The sequence below is a fragment of the Drosophila rhopaloa genome, unplaced genomic scaffold (genome assembly GCF_018152115.1).
Source record: "Drosophila rhopaloa isolate 14029-0021.01 unplaced genomic scaffold, ASM1815211v1 contig_3, whole genome shotgun sequence".
Classification (NCBI taxonomy): Eukaryota; Metazoa; Arthropoda; class Insecta; order Diptera; family Drosophilidae; genus Drosophila; species Drosophila rhopaloa.
This window is the reverse complement of record NW_025335123.1, coordinates 15,027,405-15,049,752: the sequence shown is the minus strand read 5'-3', so window position 1 is coordinate 15,049,752 and position 22,348 is coordinate 15,027,405. Positions and strand designations below refer to the sequence as shown.

At 43.0% G+C, this 22,348-nt stretch overlaps 4 protein-coding genes across 4 annotated transcripts in view; 2 read left to right on the top strand and 2 right to left on the bottom strand.

Annotated features, from left to right (window-relative positions):
- Window positions 1-245: 245 nt before the first annotated feature.
- LOC108047127 (leucine-rich repeat-containing protein 57) lies at window positions 246-1,348 on the top strand. The gene has a single exon (XM_017127214.1). The coding sequence runs from the start codon at window positions 482-484 to the stop codon at window positions 1,196-1,198; it is 717 nt and encodes a 238-aa protein (XP_016982703.1). The 5' UTR covers window positions 246-481; the 3' UTR covers window positions 1,199-1,348.
- A 469-nt stretch (window positions 1,349-1,817) lies between these two features.
- LOC108047126 (probable peroxisomal acyl-coenzyme A oxidase 1) lies at window positions 1,818-5,377 on the bottom strand. Its single transcript, XM_017127213.2, has 2 exons — window positions 4,006-5,377; window positions 1,818-2,919 (listed from the first exon to the last, which is right to left on the bottom strand). The coding sequence occupies exons 1-2, from the start codon at window positions 5,160-5,162 to the stop codon at window positions 1,836-1,838; spliced, it is 2,241 nt and encodes a 746-aa protein (XP_016982702.1). The 5' UTR covers window positions 5,163-5,377; the 3' UTR covers window positions 1,818-1,835.
- Window positions 5,378-6,762: 1,385 nt separating this feature from the next.
- On the top strand, window positions 6,763-19,431 carry LOC108047125 (actin-histidine N-methyltransferase). Its single transcript, XM_017127211.2, has 3 exons — window positions 6,763-7,767; window positions 18,119-18,367; window positions 18,666-19,431. The coding sequence occupies exons 1-3, from the start codon at window positions 6,920-6,922 to the stop codon at window positions 19,171-19,173; spliced, it is 1,605 nt and encodes a 534-aa protein (XP_016982700.1). The 5' UTR covers window positions 6,763-6,919; the 3' UTR covers window positions 19,174-19,431.
- LOC108047124 (ras guanine nucleotide exchange factor R) overlaps window positions 8,867-22,348 on the bottom strand; it is a 54,920-nt gene continuing 41,438 nt past the window's right edge. Inside the window, exons 2-3 of the mRNA XM_044461196.1 lie at window positions 11,848-14,020; window positions 8,867-11,235 (exon numbers count right to left, since the gene is read on the bottom strand). Coding sequence (XP_044317131.1) covers window positions 10,136-11,235; window positions 11,848-14,020 — 3,273 coding nt within the window. The 3' untranslated portion in view covers window positions 8,867-10,135. The remainder of the gene's footprint in view (window positions 11,236-11,847; window positions 14,021-22,348) is intronic.

Genomic DNA, 22,348 nt, shown 5'->3' with positions numbered 1-22,348 from the left:
ATATTATATATATACTTACATATAGTGAAAATAACGATAAAAAAGTCTGCTTGCATTATTTTATAGCCTTGAATTTTTGAAAATTTTAATTAAATTTTTATTATTAAAATTTTAAAACTGTAATGTGAAATGGGTTTGTGTAGCTACTATACTCCACGTGGCTTGTGACAGTGCTAGGTGTCTAGCGAAGTTTCGCTCCCGCTCGTGATATATTTTAGGTACTTCTCCGTTTTAGTATATATCTAGATTGGCTTCACATAGTGCAAATACGGTAACACTTCGTCAAAAATCGTAAATAATTAATTTTATTGTTTTGGCCAGAAGCAAAGGTCCTGAAAGTGTTTGTTTAGCAGCAAAACCCAAGGGAAACCAGGACAGAAGGCCGTACCCTGCAAATAAGCAGAGTTTGAGACCAGGATTCGTCATCGGTAGTAAACCACCCCACCTTAATTAGAGGAGTAACCACCTTGTTCCCTGAACAATGGGCAATAAACAGATTAAACAGCACTTGGAGACGGCCCAGAAGACGGGAATCCTGAAGATATCCTTGCAGCGCCTTCAGGAGTTCCCACCGCAACTAAAGGCCTACCCGAATGTGCTGAAAACCCTCGATCTCTCCGAGAATCGCTTCGAACGAGTGCCCGATGAACTGGGCAAGCTGACCCTGCTGAAGCACCTAAATCTCAGTGGCAATCGACTGGTGGAACTCAACGAGGTGGTGGGCGAACTGGCCAAGCTGGAGGTGCTCCTGCTGATGGACAATCTGCTCACCAAGCTACCAAAGACCCTGGCCAATTGCAGTCACCTGAAGACCGTGAACCTGAGCAATAACCAGCTAAAGGAGTTCCCCTCCATGTTGTGTGGACTTAAGCAGCTGGATGTGCTCGATCTCTCGAGGAACAGGATCACCGAGGTGCCCTCCGAAGTGGGTGGTCTCTATGTGACCGAACTGAACCTGAATCAGAACCAAATCTCTTCGCTGGCGGAGGACGTGGCCAATTGTCCCAAGTTGAAGACCCTCCGACTCGAGGAGAACTGCCTGCAGGCGGCTGCCTTCACGCCCAGGATCTTGAAGGACTCGAAGATCTGCAACCTGGCCGTGGATGGCAATCTGTTCAACTCGAAGCAGTTCACCGATCTCGATGGCTACGATGTCTACATGGAGCGCTACACGGCGGTCAGAAAGAAGATGTTCTAGATCCGGATGGAACCCCTTTCCAATTCCCTTTTCCCATTTTTTTTGTGTGTGTCCCACAGCCTTTATTTATCAGCGTAAACTAATTTAATAGCTTAATTCTATATGCCTTCAGTGTAAATCGTTATAAATAAAACGAAAAAGACAACTACATCAAAGGAAAGCTAATCATTTCAGTTGGTAAGTCGTGATTCTATTGTATTTCTTATCGATGATTTGAAATTATTTAAATGGCTTAAGATTGTTATTTTTATTTAATATCAGTTTAATGTTTCATCAAAACCCTGGGAAATAATGGTCCAATGCTGGAATGTCAAGCTATTTATTGATGCAGTTTCACTTTTAAACCAACTGGGTTTTTGGCTAATTATTTATTAAAAAAATATATCAAAAACCGAAATGTGTAGGTTATAGAAATCTAAAACATAAATCCTTTATTGATATACCTGTCCATTTTAAAACAACACCAACTGAAAATAAGTTTCTTTTATTCAACAAAATAAATCCTATGCTAGCATAAATGATTTTCCAAGACTTTAATAAAATATTCAATAACAAATTCATAGGCAATCGTATATATTATAGATAGGTAAAAAAAAAGTGTGTAATAAATGTCGGCATGGAGATTCCCAGCCGCTTCTCACAGCTTTCCCCGCATCATGGGCAGCAGGTGGTTATAGAAGGACGAGTTGACCGGCTCCTGGTTGACCGGATTCCTGCGTGCCTCCTCCATCAGTCGCTCGTAGACCCGTCCATCGTGGCAGCCCAGCGTGGAGCCCAAGACGCGATCGTGGAAATCGAAGCCATCCACCAGAGCCACCGCATTCGGACGCAGTTTGGCCAGCAGCTCCTCAAAGCGGCGCTCCACGAAGCGCAGCTGGGTGCCATTGATGCCGCCGTTCCACCGGAGCACGCATCCCGACTGGCGCAGGAATGTGTCGAGGACGAAGAGCTCCACCAGTTCGCCCAGGACGAGGGCCACACTGGGGCCGAGGTCACCCTTCCGCCGCAGGCTCTCCAATTCCCCCAGAGCGTTGCGCGTGAAGAAGGCATGGGCATGAGCCACGGCGGCGGATGTGAGCTGTCTGCCGGCCAGATTACTGGCCATCTCGGGACTCACCCTCTTCGTTTTGTGGGCACTCTGGCTCTGCCAGGCCTGACGCACCTGCTCCAAGGCCGAAATCTCCAGGGCCCGCACACAATTCGCCACGAGGTTCTTGCCCCAGACCAGACGAGCCGTGTCCCTCAAATAGGAGACACTGGGTGGCAGGACCTTCCGCTTCAAGCTGTCCACATATTGGCGGACCAAAAAGCGAGCCGTCTGCAGCAGGAGCACCGTGTACTCGCCTTCGTAGGTGTAGGCGGCGGCGGTCAGGCCATAGATGCTATCGAAGTTGGCCGAGGAGAGGAACCCATGGCCGCCGCAACTCTTGCGCAGCAGATCCACGCCCTGGCTGGCCTCGTCGGTGGCCACCGCCTTGAGGCAGCAGCTCAGGGCGTGCAGCTCCGGCAGGGAGTTGCGTCCACCTCCAGCACCCCCACCCGCATCCTCCAGCTGCTGCAGCACCTGCTCGTAGAAGCGCCACAGCCAGTCGGACACCAGGCGATAGGAGACGCCTCGGGCAATCTGCGGCAGGATCTTCGCCTGCTGCGTGGTGTGGTCCAGAACCGACACCTCCGGCTGATCCACATCAATCCGGCTCTGGCGACGCACCACGGAATACCTGGAAGGTATTTATATTTATTTATACTTCAGATATATACAGTGACAAACTTAAGTTTCATTGCCACGGCAAGCATGTTAAACTTTAGGGCTATTTTTCTTCTTCTAATATGCTGATATTAAAATATAACAAAATATTTTTAGATAGAATCATTAATTTGTTGTTAAATACAAGTGACTGCATTAATTTATCTTTTATAAATAATTTATTAAAAATAAAAAACCAAAGAATGGACCAAATTTCCCAGAACAAAATTATTGGCACACTTGGGTTTTAATTAACTATTTTGTTAAAACTTTATCGATTTGGCCACTTTTTTGTAAATTATCATATTTGCCTCTAATCTTAATGGTATAAAGATATATTTTATTGCTAAAATTGTTTTAGTGGCTTAAAAAAAAGGAAATTTTAAATGTGGACAATAACAACCTTTTCATGTAGAAGTACAGATAAATTTTTTTGAACCGGGAAAAAAAGCTAACTTTGGCAAGCCGAAGTTTATATACCCTTACGGCTATTACAAAAATAAAATATTCTATAAAATGACTAGATTTTGATATGCTTAAATATGTGCTTAAAAACAATTAAGCTATGTCAATGCTTTTAATATATTCATACATATATGACATAGTCATCTATGGCCATCATTCCTATATTATAAAGTCTTCTAATTTTTATAAATCTATAACGGTAATTAAAAAGTTTTTTAAAACTACTATATAGGGTATACAAATGACTGAAGTAATTTTAAAAGACCAAGTGCAAAGTTTCTTATCATTATTATGAAACTAAATAAACTAAAGGAGAATACTCCTATAAATTTTAATTTTTCCTATTTTGATATATTCTTTTAAATCATTGCTTTTCACGATACTAAGCTTTGGAAGTACGCTTTATATATATATTTTAGCATATCTAAAACTTTTCCTTTCTATAAAAAACCGCCTATTTAAAGCATGTATAAAAGTAAAGAAAAAGATAATCCAACTCTTATCGGAATGCACCTAAACTAACTTTCCTACGTATTTTATGGTGTTGAAAACAAATGATATCCAACTTATGATCTATGAATCTAATCTAGCTCACCTGGTGGCGATGGTGGCTGCCTGCAGCAGTCCAAAGAGCACATCCTTGAGGGTGATGACCCGCACATAGACCATGGTGCCGTAGAGCAGCAATGGAGGTCTGCCCTGGACGAAGGTGCCATCGGCCAGGACTTGGGCATTCTTCATCAGCATTTGGTTTCGCGGTATGCGCACGTCGTGCAGTCCTAGGAAGCCATTGTTCACGCCATTCCCCCCCAGACGCGGTCCTATGTCGCCCACATCGACTCCAGTCAGCGGCTCGTGGGTCCTTTCGTCCCGAATCCTCACCAGAAACGACTGCAACCCATAGTGCTTGCCCTTCACATAGAGCTGGGCCAGAACAATGGCTACGTTGGCGGTATTTCCCAGTCCGCCGGGCCACCATTTGTACGCACTTTGGGTGGGCGTGTTCAGGATGAATTCCTGCCGCTCCGCATCGTAATCCGCTCGGGTTTCGAGTCCTCGGACAAAGGTGCCGTGGCCCAGTTCCGTTTGGGCATACGTGCCCAGGACGCCGTCCATGTGCCAGGATCGATTCAGCCACTGGGCCTGCTGCTCCTCGGTGCCCTGGCCCAGCAGGGTGGTCATGAACATGGAGAAGTGCACCCGCAGGGGGAAACTCTGCTGGAAGAGGCCGGTGCCCAGGGATCCGGAGAGGAGCAAGCGGAAATCCCTTAGCGTATTCACGCTGAGATCGAGCTGTGGCTGCTTCTCCCGCTGCCATTGCCGGAGTTTGGCCAGGAATCGAGTGGATCGGGCCACCGTCTGCTCGTAGCGCTCCTTGTAGGACAGACAGCTGGGATGCACTGCCTCCGCGAAGTCGGGATCGTCGTAGAAACGGCGGTCGAGGGCGCGACGCTCCTCCAACTGGGAGGCGCCACCCGCCCACCAGCGGGCAAAGTCCTCGCTGTCCAAAGTGGCCGCCGCCCGCTCCTTCTGCAGATCCGCATTCACAGACATGGTCCCCGTATCACCGATCTCTCTCTCTCTCTCTGTCTTCAGGCTCTTCCAACTTCTCCCGTCGGACTGCCCGATTGCACTGTGCACCAATGGTTTCCAGCAACATTTTTGCAGCACAAGGCATAAGAGCAAGATTGACAAGGGCGTGGACAAAGGGGGCTCCCTGACTCCCATGATAAAGATCTCCACCAATATCATAAAATTCTAGGTGACTCGTCCTCGAACATTCAAATTACAAAACTTCAAAATATTGAAGCGAAATGTTAGGCGGTGGTTTTTAAAAACGAGAATTTATAAAAGTTTGTTTTTGAAAAAAGTAATCAAATAGAAGTGAATTTAAGAACAAGCGCGATATTTATAAAAAATATAAATATTTTAAAAATCCGCATTACCTAGACTGGTACAATTTATTAATCAAGGCCTTAAATAAAAAAGTGTATTAAGAACATATATTCTTTAAAGATTTTTTTTGGAATAGTTTACCCAAGCAAAGGTTTGCTAAGCATTAAAATCCAGTGTAACTTGTATATAAAACTAAGGAATTATATATCTGAATATTTTTGATTGGGGAACTGGCACCCCTTTGGATACGCCCCACTGCCTCTCTTTCCCGCTCTGGCTCATTGCTGCCCCAACCGGTGCGATTGCCTCAGAGAAGTCATTGAACTGGGAACTGAGAGTGTCTCTACACAACTGGATGGACCATATTTTAAGGCGATGCTTTAAATCAAAGTAGTTTTTGATTATCCAGATTCGGGAAAATAATATCATTAAATAATTTTAAAACTAACTTACTTTGAATATAGTTATTTAAATACATAGTTATTATATAAATAATATTAATTTTTGTATTAAATAACAGGATTCATGATCACGAATATGTGCTAAATAAATGTATCAGGTCAATTAAAAAATTTGAATTAAACTGATAGTAAAGGAAATAATAGTTAAACAAAATATATGTTTTAACAGGTTAACATCTGATGGTTCACCCTAACTTGAGGGGGAACAAAGTGCGTAGTGATCTGATGGGGTCTTATCTTCTTGTTTTTTCTGGGTCAGCACCGATAACAATAAAGGACAGAAGCATCACATTAAAATACTCTTAAGGATTTCTTATTTTTAATTCGTTTAAAAATAGGCCACATACACATGTACAATATAATTCCCAAGTGTGATTTTGCTTTTCATTCTTGGTTTTATAAGCCTAATAACAAAGCATCTGTTGGCATACATATATATTTGTTTTAATTTTACTTGCCGGTGCACCAAATAATATTTATATTTTTGGTTTCTTGTTATCAGCTTTATGTTTGTCAAAACAAAGTGAAATCAGGGAGTAACGGTAGAAAATTGATGATAACCCTCTAGGCCATTGCCAAATATAAGTATAAATAAGAAAAAACCAAACTGAGGAACAGAAGAAAAAGAGATTTTGCATTTGCATTCTGAAAAGTATAACCCAATTAATTACAAATTTAGACGCTCAATTTATTTTTTATAAGATAATTTATTTTTCATAACGTTTAACTAGAGAAGAGATAGAAAATAATTAATTAAAAAGTCACTGTTGTCTGTTTTATGGAAATATAATCGTAAAAAATAATCTTCTTTTAATTGCTGAACTTTAATGTTGAAAGCTCAAGAATTTAACAATGGGGGAATACCCTAAGTAGGACTAAATTGTAAAATCAATAATTGGGGTGACCAGCAGTGAGCTTTCCTTAGAATTTGGTATATTTAGGGGTTTGGTATATTGATTGGCCGGGTATTTAAGTGGCGCCCTGCGCAGGGTCACACTGCCGGCCAGCTGATCGCCGCGTGCGGTTTTCTTTTCCTTGTGGATTTTCCTTATTTGGCTGTTGTTGTTTTGGGCCGCCGGTACCGCTTTGCACTCCGTCTCTGTCGCACTCTCTCTCTCTCTCTCACCTAGGGCACCTCTCCTCTCTCCCACCATGGGCAAGAACAACAAGCGCAACAAGAAGGCCAAGCCGCAGCAACAGCAATCCGGAGCACCTGCATCCTCATCCGGATCGCAGGATAAGGATTCTACGGAGGATCCAGCGGCGGCAAGCTTATTGCCAACTTTGATACCCAAAAAGCGAAACCAACTGAACAAGCTAGTTAGCGAACTGGTCGATCTGGTGGAGCAGCAGCCGGCGAATCCCAACGAGGAGTGGCGGCAGTACGAGCAGCTCCAGCAGCTCCTCACACAAATCATGACCCTGGAGGAGCCACTCAGCAAGGTGGTCTGCCAACAGGTCAACGACTCCGCGGACGATCAAAGTCGCCTGGCCAAAGTCGAAGCCTTCAGTTCGTGGGCCAAAAACGGAGGAGTCCACAGCGAGGGACTGGAGATTGCTATCTTTCCGGGCTACCAACTGGGACTACGGGCCACCCGCCAACTGGAAAAGGAGGAACTGGTGCTCAGTGTGCCCCGCGCCCTCATCTTCTCCGAGGAGAGCAAATCCAATTGCCGGTTGTTTGGCAACATGCAGCAGGCCACCCACTTGAATCTGGCCCACGATCTGGTCATCGAGAAGATCCGCGGCGAGGCCAGCGATTGGCGACCCTACATCGATGTCCTGCCCGCCAAATACAACACCGTGCTGTACTTCAGCACCAAGCAGATGCAGCGCCTCCGTGGCACCGCCGCCTGTTCCATGGCGCTGCGCCAGTGCCGCGTGATTGCCAAGCAGTACGCCTTCCTCTACAGGGACGCCCACATCCTGGGCAACCGCACCGGCAATGACAACCGTTGCTTCTTCCTTACCAAGCGCGGACTCTGCTACCAGCTTTACAGGTGAGTTTTACGGTTTATGGTTTAAGCATATGTAATTCAAATGTCCTTCAGATATGATTATTGTATTTGCCAGCGGTCACTTAAGGTTTTGAACTGGATTTAGTCGTCCAAATACTACTACCATATAGGTAGTTCACTGGCATATATATATCCACACTTGTAGCCCCTTTAAGTACTGAATCTACCTGGTTTTAACTTATTAATTCTTATAGGGCAGATTTAATATACCCTCTAAATACAGTTTTTATACATATAAGTTTATACCTTGAAACGTTTTAAAGTATTAAAAACATATCTTATTAGCTTTATAAAGTAATTTCTTAATATTTCCCTATATTTATAATATTTTCACAAGTGCATTTTTATTTATCCTAAATTTAACTTTAAATTTGTACCAAAAATACCTTTAAAAATTGGTTTAACTGGACGTAAAATTATAAATATGTACATGAAATATGGCTTTAGACCAAGTTTTCTTTTTATAGATAATGTTTGATTCCTTATGTCCTGATATTAAATGGTTGACGATGTCTTCAGTTTCTCTAGAAATAGATTAAGTACCTATCCAATTTTGTTAACTTAGAATTCCTCTTAAAATTCGGTTGATCATGATGTATTATTCTTATTTAAGTTTGATTTGGTTTTGGGTTGGGGTATTTTTTGTGTAGAGATACCTTTGCAAGTGCCAGTTGTCCCATTGCCCATAAATTACATGCACAGCTGGTGCTGTTTGTTTTTAATCGAGAGTACATATGGCCAGATTGCCCGACCATTGTTGACCTTCCCGTCTGGCATTGCGATCGCATTGTTGTGCCGAAGATCTATTTACGGATCCGCTTTCACTTTGGACGGGTCATGGTGCACTAGGCACTAGATTTAGGGATCTTCATATATTTCGGTGCTAGTCCACAAAACCCATCGAATGACTCATTCAAGTGTTTTCAAAATGTTTGCATTCTTTGCCACAATTTGATCTACATTTTATTTCTCAAAAAAATCAAATTGAAACTTATTTACATACATATTTGAGCGTGCTTAAATATATAATTATATTTATATATATATATACTGTCGCCAGATGTTCTACTGCCTAGTGAGAGGGGCGGGGGTGGTAAGGAAATCAAATGAAATAAAATCAAATCAAAATCAAAAATAAAGTGTCTGCTCTACAAAATAAATACAAGTATTTTTTCTATTTTCCTTTTGCTTTTTGCAGTGCATTTGAACATTTAATCTATTAGTGTTGTCATTGTTGTTGTTTTTTTTTTTTTTTGATGTGGTTGCTTGTGTTGTTGTGCTAATGACCACGCCCATCTAGCGCCCATCTATGCTTTGCCTTGATCCAATTTGAATTAAATTTTGGTATTTTAGTCAGTGCCAGAAAGAAATTTGCTTTTGTAAAATCGTCTCGATCGCAGTTTTCCTCTTTTTTTTTCTCGTTTTTCTCTCATTAATATTTATTGTCCTCATAAATGGTTTACTTGTTCTCTCTCGAATTTCAATATATATTCGATTTGGGCTTTTCGGGGGAGTGTCTAAAACACATGTGTTCTTTTTGGCTAAGATTCGGTTCTTCTCATCGTGTAAGTTAGTTTTCGTTTTTATCTCGTGCTTAAGAAACCCATTTGTATGCCGTGTCCTATAATTTAGTTGAAAGAGTCGCTTTAGTTGACGGTTTATACTCATACATTAAATCTAGATAGTTGGAAACGATAGTTTGCCGAGCTTAGGGACTAGCAACAGTGCGCGGCATAAACGTAGGGCGGTTTAAAGTTTAGTTGTTTAGACATGCTTTCAATAAATGTTCAAAATTGTATATTTTTTGTAAAAAAAATAATTTACGTTATAATAATTAATTCAGCTTTATGTTTTTTCTGCTTTTATAGACGCTAAATATACCTTTGTAAACTCAATTTATTTTTATTATAATACATTTTATATAAAAATTATATCATTAAAATCAATGAACTAAACATGACCGAAAATAATAGGTTTTAAAATTTCAATGATATTTATCATGTAACCAAATATTTAAATTTAGACATTATTTTTTCATATAAATAAAAGTCGTAATCATTTCAATATTGTTAACCTTTTTTCAAACTACCTTATGGCCATGCCATGCACTGTTTAAATGTGTTTTCTAGGTTTTTTATTTTTTTTTTGTTAGTTTTACTTTCTCTCACAGAATGTTCCTCTAATCGAGCTCAAAAAAATTCCACCTCCTACCTGCTTAAACTAATTAATCGACTAACTTTTGCTCCTTCGCGTTGAGTGTGTGTGTTTGAGTGTGTGTGTGTGTGTGTTACGTGTATATTTATATAAAACTTGGCCTAAACAACGGTCTATTGTTACAATTGCCTATTGCTTAATTGTCAAAGGATTTGCGCAGCGTGTCGAAGAGATATTCCTGCACCTCCGGCGAATTTGGATCCATGGTGTTCAGTTTCTGGTGGGCACTTCTCAGCGAAATGGCCAGGCCACGCCCACTCAACGCCTCCGGCGGAGCAGCAGGTGGTGTCGCCCCCGTCGGAATGTTGCTGTTTGTGGTGGTATTCGTGGTCAGCGAGGTGGCAGTGCTCAATGTGGCCGATCCATCGCGACCAAAGAGTAGGGAACTCTGGCGCTGCAGCTGATGGACGGGCGTGCAACAAGCCACCGACGTGGAGATGCTGGCAATGCCCGCTCCCGATCCCGATCCCTTTCCAGATCCCGTTCCCGATCCCGATCCCGACCCAGATCCAGATCCAATGACCAGCTCCTCCATGTGGTGACGCATCGAGGAGCGACGCGATGGCTGCACCATCTGCGGCAGCTTGCTCTTCATCGCATTGTAGGTCCTTAGGTAGCTGCTCTTCCGCCTCCGCTGCTGTTTCCATCGGCAGACCACGAAGATGACCAGGAAAGTGGCCAGGGCCGTGATCACAATCGCCGTGCTGGCCACAATCGCCGACTTGAGGCCCGACGGCATGCTGGCATACAGACTGCCCAAGTGCTGTTGCGATACGGCGGACGTGGCCGCCGCTGCCGCCGGACTGCGATGGAAACCGGGACCGGATAGCTCCAGATCCATGAGGTCATGGGCCCGCGCCACCTCATTCTCGATCTCATCGATCACATCGTTGTTCGGCGGCAGCCGACTGTTGTCCACCATCGAGGAGGAGTTGCCACCGCCACCGTAGGGACTCACACTCAGGTCGATGTCGATGCTGGTGGGCTCACCGCCGACCTCCGCCTCCGCCTCCGGATTCGAGTCCATCTCCTGCGAACTCCCGTCGAGCAGCAGTCGTGGCGGCGGCAGGAAGTAGGGATTCCGCTCCTCGGTGGCCGTGGCCAAGGAGGCTAAAGCCAGGGTCTTCCACGAGGGGAAGAAGCCCAGCGACTTCTCGCCACGCGAATTAATGGATATCGTTCCCGTGCCCGCTCCAATGGTCGCCGATGAGGAGGATGTCTGCGCGTAGGCGGGACCTGCAAAAAAACGCATTTGAACGACAGGGAAAAGGGATAGAAATTGGCCGAGAAATGGGCGAGAAACAGGGTGAATGTTATCCATTTTATGCCGGGTTCTAAACTCTTTGATCAATTTAGCTATTATACGAATTTTAAAAATCTCTTTTACATTTAAACTTTTTTTAAAAATGAATTTACATAATCCATTTTGTAAAAGAGTTTAAAACATTTCTTAAGTTGCCACTGCAGCTAAACGGAAATCAAAGTTTTAATTTTTGGGCAGCTGGCAGGCAGGGATCTTAAAGCCTATTTAAATCCATTGCACCAGCATTACTTGCTATTTATAATCTCATTTATAAACTTTATTTGTATAGCATATGTATTTCTAGTTAGTATATCCATACGGTTTGTTTCGAACTTACGGAAACTAAACTAATATGTATAATTTAAATGGGTATTTTGTTGAGAGAAGGGGACTGGTTAATTCGTGTTTTTATATGTTTTTAGCCCGCGAAGGAGCAAAGGACCTCTCACCCCTCACCCCTCCTGCCACTGCCCCCCGCAAACCGCCCCCGCCCCTCCCCTCTGCCCACCGCTGGCGTTGCTTACGCAATCGCAAAGCCGTAATACCTCGATTTCCAATGGGCTTGACCTCGTCATTCGGCTCAATATCGATAATGGACGTGAAGTAGCTGGAGCCCTGCGAGTCCGTCTTGATCTCATCCGGCTTCACGCTCTTCAGGTCCATTAGATTGAAGTGCGGGAAGTTCTCGAAGGCGGTCACGATGTCCATGTTGTCCTGCAGCAGGACCTTCTGGCCAGGATACAGCCGGGAGTGCTCGTCGCCGCCGCTCACAATGGTGGACAGATGCAGTTGGCTGGAGCCCCGTTTCCGGTGCTCGATCAACTCCTCCAGCGTCATGTTGCGCTGCTCGAGGACCTTGAACAGCCGATTGCCCGATCGCCGATCCTCGATCAGCTCCAGCAAATCCGTCCGATCGTCCACATCGTCTATAATATTCAATTGTGCTGGTTTGCCCGCCGATAAAGTGGGTGGTGCTGCATGGTAGGGGGGTGGTTCGAAGGAGGGATAGGTGGGTGGTGATGGTGGTGCTTCGGGAGTGGGTAACCTTGCCGGTGGTGCCAGGGCTGGTGGTGGTGGTGCCGGCACTCGCGTGTGGTGCGTATGGCTCTCCACTTCGTCGAAGAAGTTCTCCAGCTCGTCGTCTCCGTAACTGAGTTCCTCGTTACTTTTATTCGAGGGCGTGGCTGATGTCGTGGAACTGGGACCACTGCCGGCCAGATCCACCTCCTCACCACTCTCCACCACATTCCCGCCAATGAAGTTGTCCTTGAGGCGCTTCTGGATCTCCTTAATGCTGGAGTTTCTCAAGCGATATCGGGGATTACCGGGTGGCAGGGAAGGAGAGGGAGAGGGAGCAGGTGGTGCTGCTGGTGGCTCCGTATGTGAATTGCCCTCTTCCGACTCGGCTTCACTGGAATCGATGTGCTCTTCGGGTTCCTCCGGCTCCTGGTTGTCCTGATTTTCATGGTTCTGGTCCTGTTCCTGCTCCTCGTTCTTTGGCCTTTCTTCCGCCTCCTGCTCCTCCTCCCTTTCCCTCTCCCTCTCCCTTTCCACCTCCTCTGAGTTCTCCTCCTCCTGGCCTTCCTCCAAGTTACTCACCACCGTGGTGGTGGAGTAGGCCGTGCTCGTCTCCACCTCCTGAGTGGTGGTCACCGCCGCTGCAGTGGTGCTAGTGGTGCTAGTGGTACTAGTGGTGCTAGTTATCGGCTTAAAGGGCCTTAGGGTGGACCGCAAGTGCTGCCGCTTCTTGTAGAGTGGCACGCGGGTGGTGCTGGTGGTGGTGCCACCACCTGCCGTGGTGCTGGTGGCCATGGTGGTGCTGCTGTAGCCTCCATTGCCTCCCCCCAGAATCCGTCTTGTGGTGCTGCTCTCCCGCGAAGAGCTGCCAAAGAGCTTCAAACGCTGCAGGGCGCTGGGGAACTTGGCCTTGCTTTTGGAGGAGGCGATCGAGGAGGAGGACTCACCCCCCTCCTCGTGGCCAGTGGTGCTAGTGGTGGTATAGGCAGCGGGCAATCGCCGTACGCCCTGTTTATTCTGTTGACCGGTGGCCTTTTTCGGTGAATCCCCTCGAGCGGCGGTGGATGCGGAGGAGGAGGAGGAGTAGGTGGCGGCTGCTGCTGGGGCAACCGCTGTGGTCTGTAGTGCCAGCAGGGCATTCTGTTTGCCCTTGAGCAGATCGTCCAACGAGAGATTCTTCTGCTGCAGGATTTCACTGAGACTCAGGCCGCCGGAATTCTTCAGTATATTCTTGAGATCCACGGCCGTCTTGGTCGGCGCTGCTTCGCCCGCATCCGCCGATGGTTCCTTCTTGGCCTGGCCATACGGACGACGGTAGGCCTTGCTGGGATTACTGCCCTGCGGACTGGCATCCGTGGGCTCCACCCGCTGGCGCTGCTTCTCCCTTTCCCGATCCCGATCCCGTTCGAGGGCTGCCATTGGTTCCCTCACTAAAGGCTGCTTGCGCCTTCGCAAAGCATCTGCATCGTCCTCCACATGGCCACGCCAGTAGGCGGCGGTGGCATCCGGACCCGAATCCTCCTCCGTGGCCCCCATCGTGGCCAGCGGAAGTTGGGGGCGACGCTTCCGTTTGCGAGTGGCCAGCTGAGCGGTGCGCCGGCGATTGGATGGGACACCACTGCCATTGCCATTGCCACTGCCACTCCCATCGCCGGAGCCCTTTGGATCCTCCACAATCAGGGAAACACCCGTCTGCAGCAGCTGCAAATAGAACAAAACACAAGTGATTGTTTATCAGTCATCAGGGAAAGTTCCATAGTCAAAAAAACATTTCCCAACTTGAAAAGAATTGTTTGTAAATCTCTATTTATGAAATACAAAAAAAACACAGATATTTAGAGAATTTAACCACAATCATTTGGAAGTATGCCATTAGTAAATCGGGTGTCTGAAGGAAAAGTTATGGGCTTAGAAGTGCAGGTTTTAGGTAACTTTTCAGCAAAGCCAATTTTCGATGTCTGTAAGAAAAGTTATGAGCTTGGAAGTGCAGATTTTAGGTAACTTTTCAGCAAAGCCAATTTTCGAAAATTTGGAAAGGGGAAAGAAAAGTTATGAGCTTGGAAGTGCAGGTTTTAGGTAACTTTTCAGCAAAGCCAATTTTCGTTAAAAATGACGAAAAATCGACCAAAAAATAAAAAATAAACTGAGAACACAGTTTTTTAGAGAATTAAACCAGAATCATTTAGAGATATGCCACTTTGAAATCGGATGTCTGTAAGAAAAGTTATGAGCTTTGAAATGCAGGTTTTAGGTAATTTTTCAGCAAAGCCAATTTTCGAAAATTTGGAAAGGGGTAACATCGTTTAAAATGACGAAAAATCGACCAAAGAATAAAAAATAAACTGAGAACACAGTTTTTTAAAGAATTAAATCAGAATCAGTTAGAGATATGCCACTTTGAAATCGGATGTCTGCAAGAAAAGATATGGGCTTATAGATTATATCCTCAGTTTAGGATTTAATAACTAAAGTCCTTTAACGCACATATACATTTTAATGAGTTAAGACTGCACATTTTTATATTAACAACAACCTTTTAACAATACATATTCAATACATATGTATAAATTATGTTAAGTTGAGTAAATCCAAAAGTTTATTTCACAAAATATGATAGTCTTAAAAAACAACTAAGTGAAAATGAAAAAGGTTTATTTGCTTTTCAATCAAAATGAAATTTCCGCAGTGCATTAAATTACTTTTCCATGTTTCTGCACATATGAGTGGGTGTGATGGATGAGCCCGAGCCGTCTGATAGTTGGAATCTATAAATATTTGCCGTGCTCTTTATTGACTTTCCACCATAATCAGCTGCCCGAAAAAAAGCAGGGAAAAACCCACGCTCATTTTGCGTTATTGACATCTAATCAAATGTCTGTTGTTTATTGAGGATAAAAACCATCTACTGCACTCCTTTCCTTACCATTTTCTGGAAAGTAAGGAAAGTACCTCTAAAAATAAGTGAACATAATGGCCATGGTTTTATGTTATGATATTGAAGCTTGGCTTCTTTTCTGACATCATAAAAATTGAATGGTGAAAATAATGCGTGTTGTTAACGGCACGAATACTTAACAATTTCGATTAGCAGATGTGCATAGAATTATTATTGCAGCATCGTTTTTTATTGAGAAGACTTTTGCCATAATGAATTTACCCGTTTGTTATACAAAAACGTCTCAGTTATTTACTTGCTGCAAATTAGGGAAAAGTCATCCACGCATATAATTGAATAATATATCGGCCCAATTGAAATAACTTGGCTCATAATTATAAAATCGCCTCCAGAGTATGTTAATCCCTTGGGAGGTGGACTGGAAATGAGGTGTCTCCGCAGGACCTTTTGTGCATGTGTAATTAATTTTCAATTTTCGGCTGGAAGCAGAACCGGAAGGAAGCTCAGATAAAGATGCATACAGGTGATTGATTATGAACAGCAGGAGTGCATATATGTAAGCCATCAATAATATATATGTATAGCTGTATGCACAGGATGTTTGCCTTTGATTAACTGTTGGCAAAGTCGATCGCCGACAACCTCATCATCTAATCAGACTAATGCATTATTGCATCCCCTTTGCGGTTTCACCATCATGAGCCATTCGATGGGCCAGACAGATGCCAAAATAATTAACCCAAAAGCCACGGGCCTAACTATGTAATGGAAATTTTCTACCGAACTCATTGCAATGCCGAGAAAAACTGCCAGCAACAAATACATGTTATCATGCAAACGAAAACAGGAACAAAAAATGGAGAAATAATGGCCAACATTGCATAAGCCATAGAAAATCGAATCGAGGCGAATGGAATGAAATCGAGAATGCAGCCCAGAACATTACACGCATTTCTGTCACGTCATTTGCTGTGACATCTCTTTCGACAGTGTTTTCTTTTTTGCCCTTTTTTTTCCCCATCTGCTCCATTTTCAATTTGGTCTAAGTTTCTGGCTTTTCCCCGTGAAAAGAAGAAATGTTTGGGAAAAGGACTGCAGGAGTATGCATACATAATGAAGAACAGACGAAGACTGGAAAATAAAGAGTCCTTTCGCCGGCAATTGGATTGTATCGTAAGAGTCTCAACTTGTCCGGTGAACAAATATGGCAAAGCCAGGGAAAACAGTTTGCCAGTTTGAATCACAAATCAGCATTTTTCTTCGCCTGTAGATTCATAGGTGGATTACAGGAAATTAGGGAGTAGAATGCGCAGAACCAAGCTTAAAGATGAGTTTTATGGAAATCTCAATTAAATGAAAAGCATGTTCACCCTGCATTTTGCATATGGAATTTGATGTAAGTCAAAGGCTTGTTGTGAGTCATATTATTTGTATGGAGAGTAATGACATGGCAAAGTTCGAAGGGCATTCGAGCAACAGAAAAGCACAAAAGACGTCGGCAATTTGAGTCACTTGAAAACGTCATGTCGGTGAGTTATTAAATCCGGATGGCTTGTTGTCTGGCTGAATGGCTGACTGGCTGACTCACTTCCCTTTGCCAGGTGACAGGTGAGAATCGCATCTGGTTCTGCGAGCCTGGCATCCTTCATCCTTGGTTGTCAATGGCAGACGACTCTGTCAATGGCCTTTGAAAGCGTTTGTGTGGCCTTAAAGCCAGTCAATTTCCATCGATAAAAGTCAAACAGTGTTGAAAAAGAGCAGTGGACTCTGCAGAAAATACTGTTATAGACTGATCATAAAGGTGTATAAATATAAAACCAGTTAAAGAAAAAATCTCTCAAAAAAAGGTACAGTTTATCAGCAGCACACATACGTCCTTTGACATCATTTAAATTCCATCCAAAAATATCATGCAAATACGTAATCTTTTTATCAATAGAAAAAAAAACGAATTTCCTAAAAAGAACAAGTGCCGCCATCACCTGGAAATATATAGTTCAGCAAAGGAAAAGTTCGTCATACTTAAAAACTTAACAGCGCATTCAAGTTCAGTTATCCGATTAACTGCAACAGGGCGAAATGGGGAAAGTAGAGAAAGTGGCAGACCCTTGAGTGCTGATTAACTTTTGCCCAGGTATTCGTACAGTCGGCACAAAAGGAGCCCCACTCGCTTGGGCCTTTCCAACACTGCCAATGCCATCTGATAACTTATTACTTTTAATAAAAATACCCTGCCCCTTCTGTGCCAAAAGCTGGCTGGAAAGACATAAGAGCCAATACAAAGGCTTCCAGAAAAAGTTGAAAACTTTGCTCCTTTTTTTCTTTTTTTTTCTTTGCTGTCCAGAAATAAATACAGCCAAGAGAATGAGAAAAAAAAAACTGGGGGGGGAAAACTTACTGCAATAGCTGTTCTTGCTCTAGTCCATGGTGATTTCTAACAAAGTGAGTGGCGACTACCCCACCCTGAAACCACTTCAAACAAGTTGCTGCTTTTCATAATTAAATTGAAAAATTTATGCACAATTAAATGAAAAACTTTTCTTTGTGGCCTAACCAGCAGCAACCGCAGCAAAGCGAATAAAAAAGAAGCCAAAAATACCCAAGAACGGGGATAAAAAAAACAATACTGAATAGAATCGAGTAAATTGTACTCTTGGTGCCGAAATAAACGTATCTTATTTATTTATGCGAGGTTTTTTTTATAGGTTAAAAGGTTGTAGTTTAATTTTAGCTGCGTACAGATAAGTTCTATAGTTTACAATTACGAATGAAATAATTTAAGTAAAGCTTAGATTTTTCCAAAAACGATAATATGCTTTATATTATAACCCAATATATTTTTTTAACATTATTTATAGATTTTTGAGCAGAGAATTAACCACCTTCACTTGTTTTTTTTCCAGATGGGCCGTTTCCACGGTAATGACCCGCCAAAATCTGGTGCCCAGCGAAAGCGAGGGCAGCCCCAAGTTTATCTCGGCCCTGATTCCCTACTGGGATATGGCCAACCACAGGCCGGGCAAGATCACCTCCTTCTACGGCTCCTTTTCCAGGCAACTGGAGTGCACCGCCCAGGAGGCGTGTGCCGCCGGAGAGCAGTTCTTCATCTACTACGGCGATCGGTCCAATACCGATCTTCTGGTGCACAATGGGTGAGTACCTGACCCCGGCCATTTCCAGTAATTGATAATCGAACAAAAATGTATATAAAAGTACTAATTTTAATTGGTATTTAATTGTAATTGGTAAATATTCATTATTGAGTTGAATAGTTTAATGCTAGTTAAACTTTGGTGATTTTAAAATATTTTTTATAAACCTATTAAGGGGTAATTATTTTTATGTTGAATTTTTAAATGAATTGTAACTATATTTTTATGAAATTGCTCTTTGAAATACATATATATTGGGAATTTCTAACTAATTTATTTTTTCTGCTTTCTTTATCAGCTTTGTGGACGTGAACAACCTGAAGGACTACGTTAATATCCGCGTGGGCCTGAGTCCCACGGACGCACTTGCCGCGAAGAGGGCTAGTATTCTGGACAAGCTAAGCATCCGTCACAATGCAGAGCTACGAGTGCTGCCGGCGCCGGATTTCATATCCAAGGAGCTGCTGGCCTTCGTCCGGGTGTTCAAGATGAGCGCCGAGCAGCTGGAACACTGGTGCAGCGACTTGGAGCGGGCGGGTGACCTGCTGCACATCGACTGTGCTTTGGAGACGGATCACGAGACGCGCACCTGGCAGTTCCTGGAGGACAGGCTGAAGCTGCTCTTGGCCGTTTTCGATAAGGAATTGCGGGAGGCCGACGAGCTGAAGGAGCTGTCTGAGCTGGAACTGAAGGAGGAGGGGAAACCTGTCCAGGAGATCGAGCTAATGCTGTTGCAATACCGCCGCCTGGAGAGGAGCATCCTCGCCGGAGCTCTGCAATACGCCCAGGAGCATCGCAAGGTTTAGGGACTTTTAAGCCCCCGCATTGGAGCACATCACCCACATAATTCGAGTGGCCATCGAAAGCGAGATCAATAACTCAGTCTAGCATTAGCAATTCACATTTTTTTTTTTATCATTATTTAACTTATTTAAATCGAAAGTTTCTCTTTTAGTCGAGTGTTTTTGAAGTTGGATACCAAATTAATTTATAAACAAATTCTACAACGATCGAGAGTTGTACATCGAGTTACGGAATACTCCACTTGATTCCACACTCACGTACGTCAAGTGTTGTCTGCGCATTCTAGTTTGTAGCGTTTAATTGTTTTATGTTTGTTTATTTTTTTTTATTTTTAATAACATCAGTTTTAGTATTTTGGAATTAAAAATGGAGTCAAACAAGTCGAGATTTTAATGGGTATTGGTAGCTGGTAACCAAACATTCAAACATCTGGACTTTCATAATTAAAATAAATCGGATTTTTTGCTTACGTAAAGAAGATACACTCGAAACCTGGTTTCATATCACAAAGTTATGAACGAAGAGCAGAAGGGCAGGGTCAAATTTCACTTGGATTCATTTAATTGCCAATAACTAATTGACTTGCCAGACGTCCAGCTGTGACAGCCTCAAAAACCAATCAATTTGCAAAACCAATCCCCCGCACACCACCGAACATCCACACACACACACACTTTTGTGTGTGCTGGCGGTTGCCTCCTGGTGTGTATGTAGATGTAAAGTATTTGATTGCGCCCAGTGTGTGAGTGTGTGTGAGGGTCAGAGGTCAACTGTAGTGGGCGGAGCGTGACCCGAGACTCACGAACGCAAACGGAAATGAAATTGAGCATTTCAATTCGACACTGTCGGAATGGTATAACGAATTCGAACTGTTACAAAATCTGTATACAGAATACTATCTCGGAAGTTTGAGGTCACCAAATCTCATGCCCAGAACATCAAAACTTTGCTAAATACAATTAGGTCAAGGAAAGTCATCGATGAGTGTTAGTTTCGTTTGAAAACTGGCTATAAACGTTTTCATCTATTTTTACAAAAATTTACTTAAAAGTAAAATTAAAAATATAATTGATCCATAAAAATCAAGTATAAAGATCTGTCAATTCTATCGCATTTCTGTTAGATTTGGATTTCTGTTTCTGGGAATTTTATTAAAAACTTTTTAAAAATGTCAGGAAAATCGACCTAAAATTATAAACCAAGATTTTAACAGAATTTAATCACAATATTTTTAAAATTTATCTCTTGTAAATTGTAACTTCCGTAAGAAAACTTATGTGCTTTAAAGTTCAGGTTTTACCAAGGTTTTCTGTAAAGACAATTTTTCGATGATTTGAAAAGAGGTTACCTCGTCAAAATTTTTAAGAAATTAAATATAAATTACAAACCAAAATTTTAGAGGAGATTCTTTGAGAATTAAAGTACTATACATATTTGTAATGACATTTTCTAAAAGCTAGTTCTTTCGAAATGCAATAATCACGCTGCCATTTCTGAAGCTGATTGAACAGCGTGAGGAACATCGGGAACGACAACAATGCACTCCAAATTGCAGCTCCTAGTGGTGTTAATTATGGGTCCAATGACGATGGCTATGATTAGGGGGGATGGGGAAGGGGAGGGGGCAGGGTCAGGGACTGTGGTGCTGTTGTTGTGCCAAAAGCATAGTCGGGTGGAAAATGGGGGGAGTTATGGATTAGAGCGGGGGCCGTGTCGCCAAATTGCACTGGCAAACACTTTGGAAGATGTCATTAAAATGGCTCGACTACAAAACCCCCCCCCACCCACTCACTATTGACATTTGATTTGACACTCGAATAGCTATTTTCCGTATTCACATTTCGCGCCACGCCCACCGACCAACGCCCCCCTTCCACCCCCTTCCCCCGTCCTTATTGCTACCCACATTTCCCACAGAGTTGGCACTCAATTTTCACGCTCGCTGGAAAAGTGATTGCAAAAGGGCGTGGAGGGGGGAGTGGGGGGAAGTGGGGTCCAATGGGTGGAAAAGCGATGTTTGGCCAGTTGATTGAAATATTTGAAATATTCGAATGAGACGACACCGGAAACTGGGTCGAATCGATGTCGCTTAGGCATAGCTTTTATCGTTATCGATTCGCGCCGCCTTTCTCTCCTTTCATTCCGTCCGTCCGACGCTTTTGCTAATTGCTTTCGAACAATTTTGTTTTGCCGTCCAAGCAATTAGCAAATGACAAATGCCCCAGCCTCCACAAAAACCCCATTTATTGTCCAACTCCCCCCCCCAAAAACAATTTCCCCCTTTTTGGCCGGCCGCAACGCAAACTTAAGCTGCTTAAAATGTATGCAACATGGGTCAAAAAAATAATGACCGTCCCCCAGACAAAAAGCGAACCGAATTGTTTACGTTGCGTGTGCCAACACTAAAAATAAAGGGTGTTTTTTATTAAAAAAAAAATTTATTTAACAGTTCTCGACAATTATAGATTAAGTCTTAATGGATCCTGTTTTTTTGTAATGTTTTAAATCTTATGGCATTCAGAAAAAGGAAAAGAAAAACATAAGTTTTGTTCAAATATAAACGTTTTTTCTGTATTTAAGATAATAAACACGCATTTTTTTAAACTCGATGTTTTAAATGGTTAAAAGACTGAATAACTAAAGAATATATGTATTTTATTGGGAAGAAAACCTTCCTTTTACCTCCTTTAACAAATAGTTAGCATTTAATCTATTTAAAAAATTAAAATTTGTTGTATATTAGTCAAATATATTACCCTTTAGCTTAGAAAAAAAAGGGTTCTGAATCTGGTTAGTGCCTTAATATTTCAATTAGTGGAGATTTTAAATCAATATTTAAAAACACAAATTGATCATGTTAAGGATCCTTTAAGGACACCCTGTAGTTAAATAAATAAATGCCACAATGTGGCTTTGTCCGCTTTATTTGCTTGCAAACTGTTGCCAACTGTTGGAATTCTTTTTTGCATTTTGTTGACATTTTTTTTTGGTCCATGCCTGAAATAAATCTACGCATGTTGTCGCACACTCAAACACACACACACACAGGCACACTAGCTCAGACAATCACACAGACAGGGGAAAACAAGGATACGTAGCCACACGGACACGTGGTTGGAGCCACGTTTGTTTTAATCCATGCTTTGTTTTACCACCCCCCACCCCCCCACCACCCAA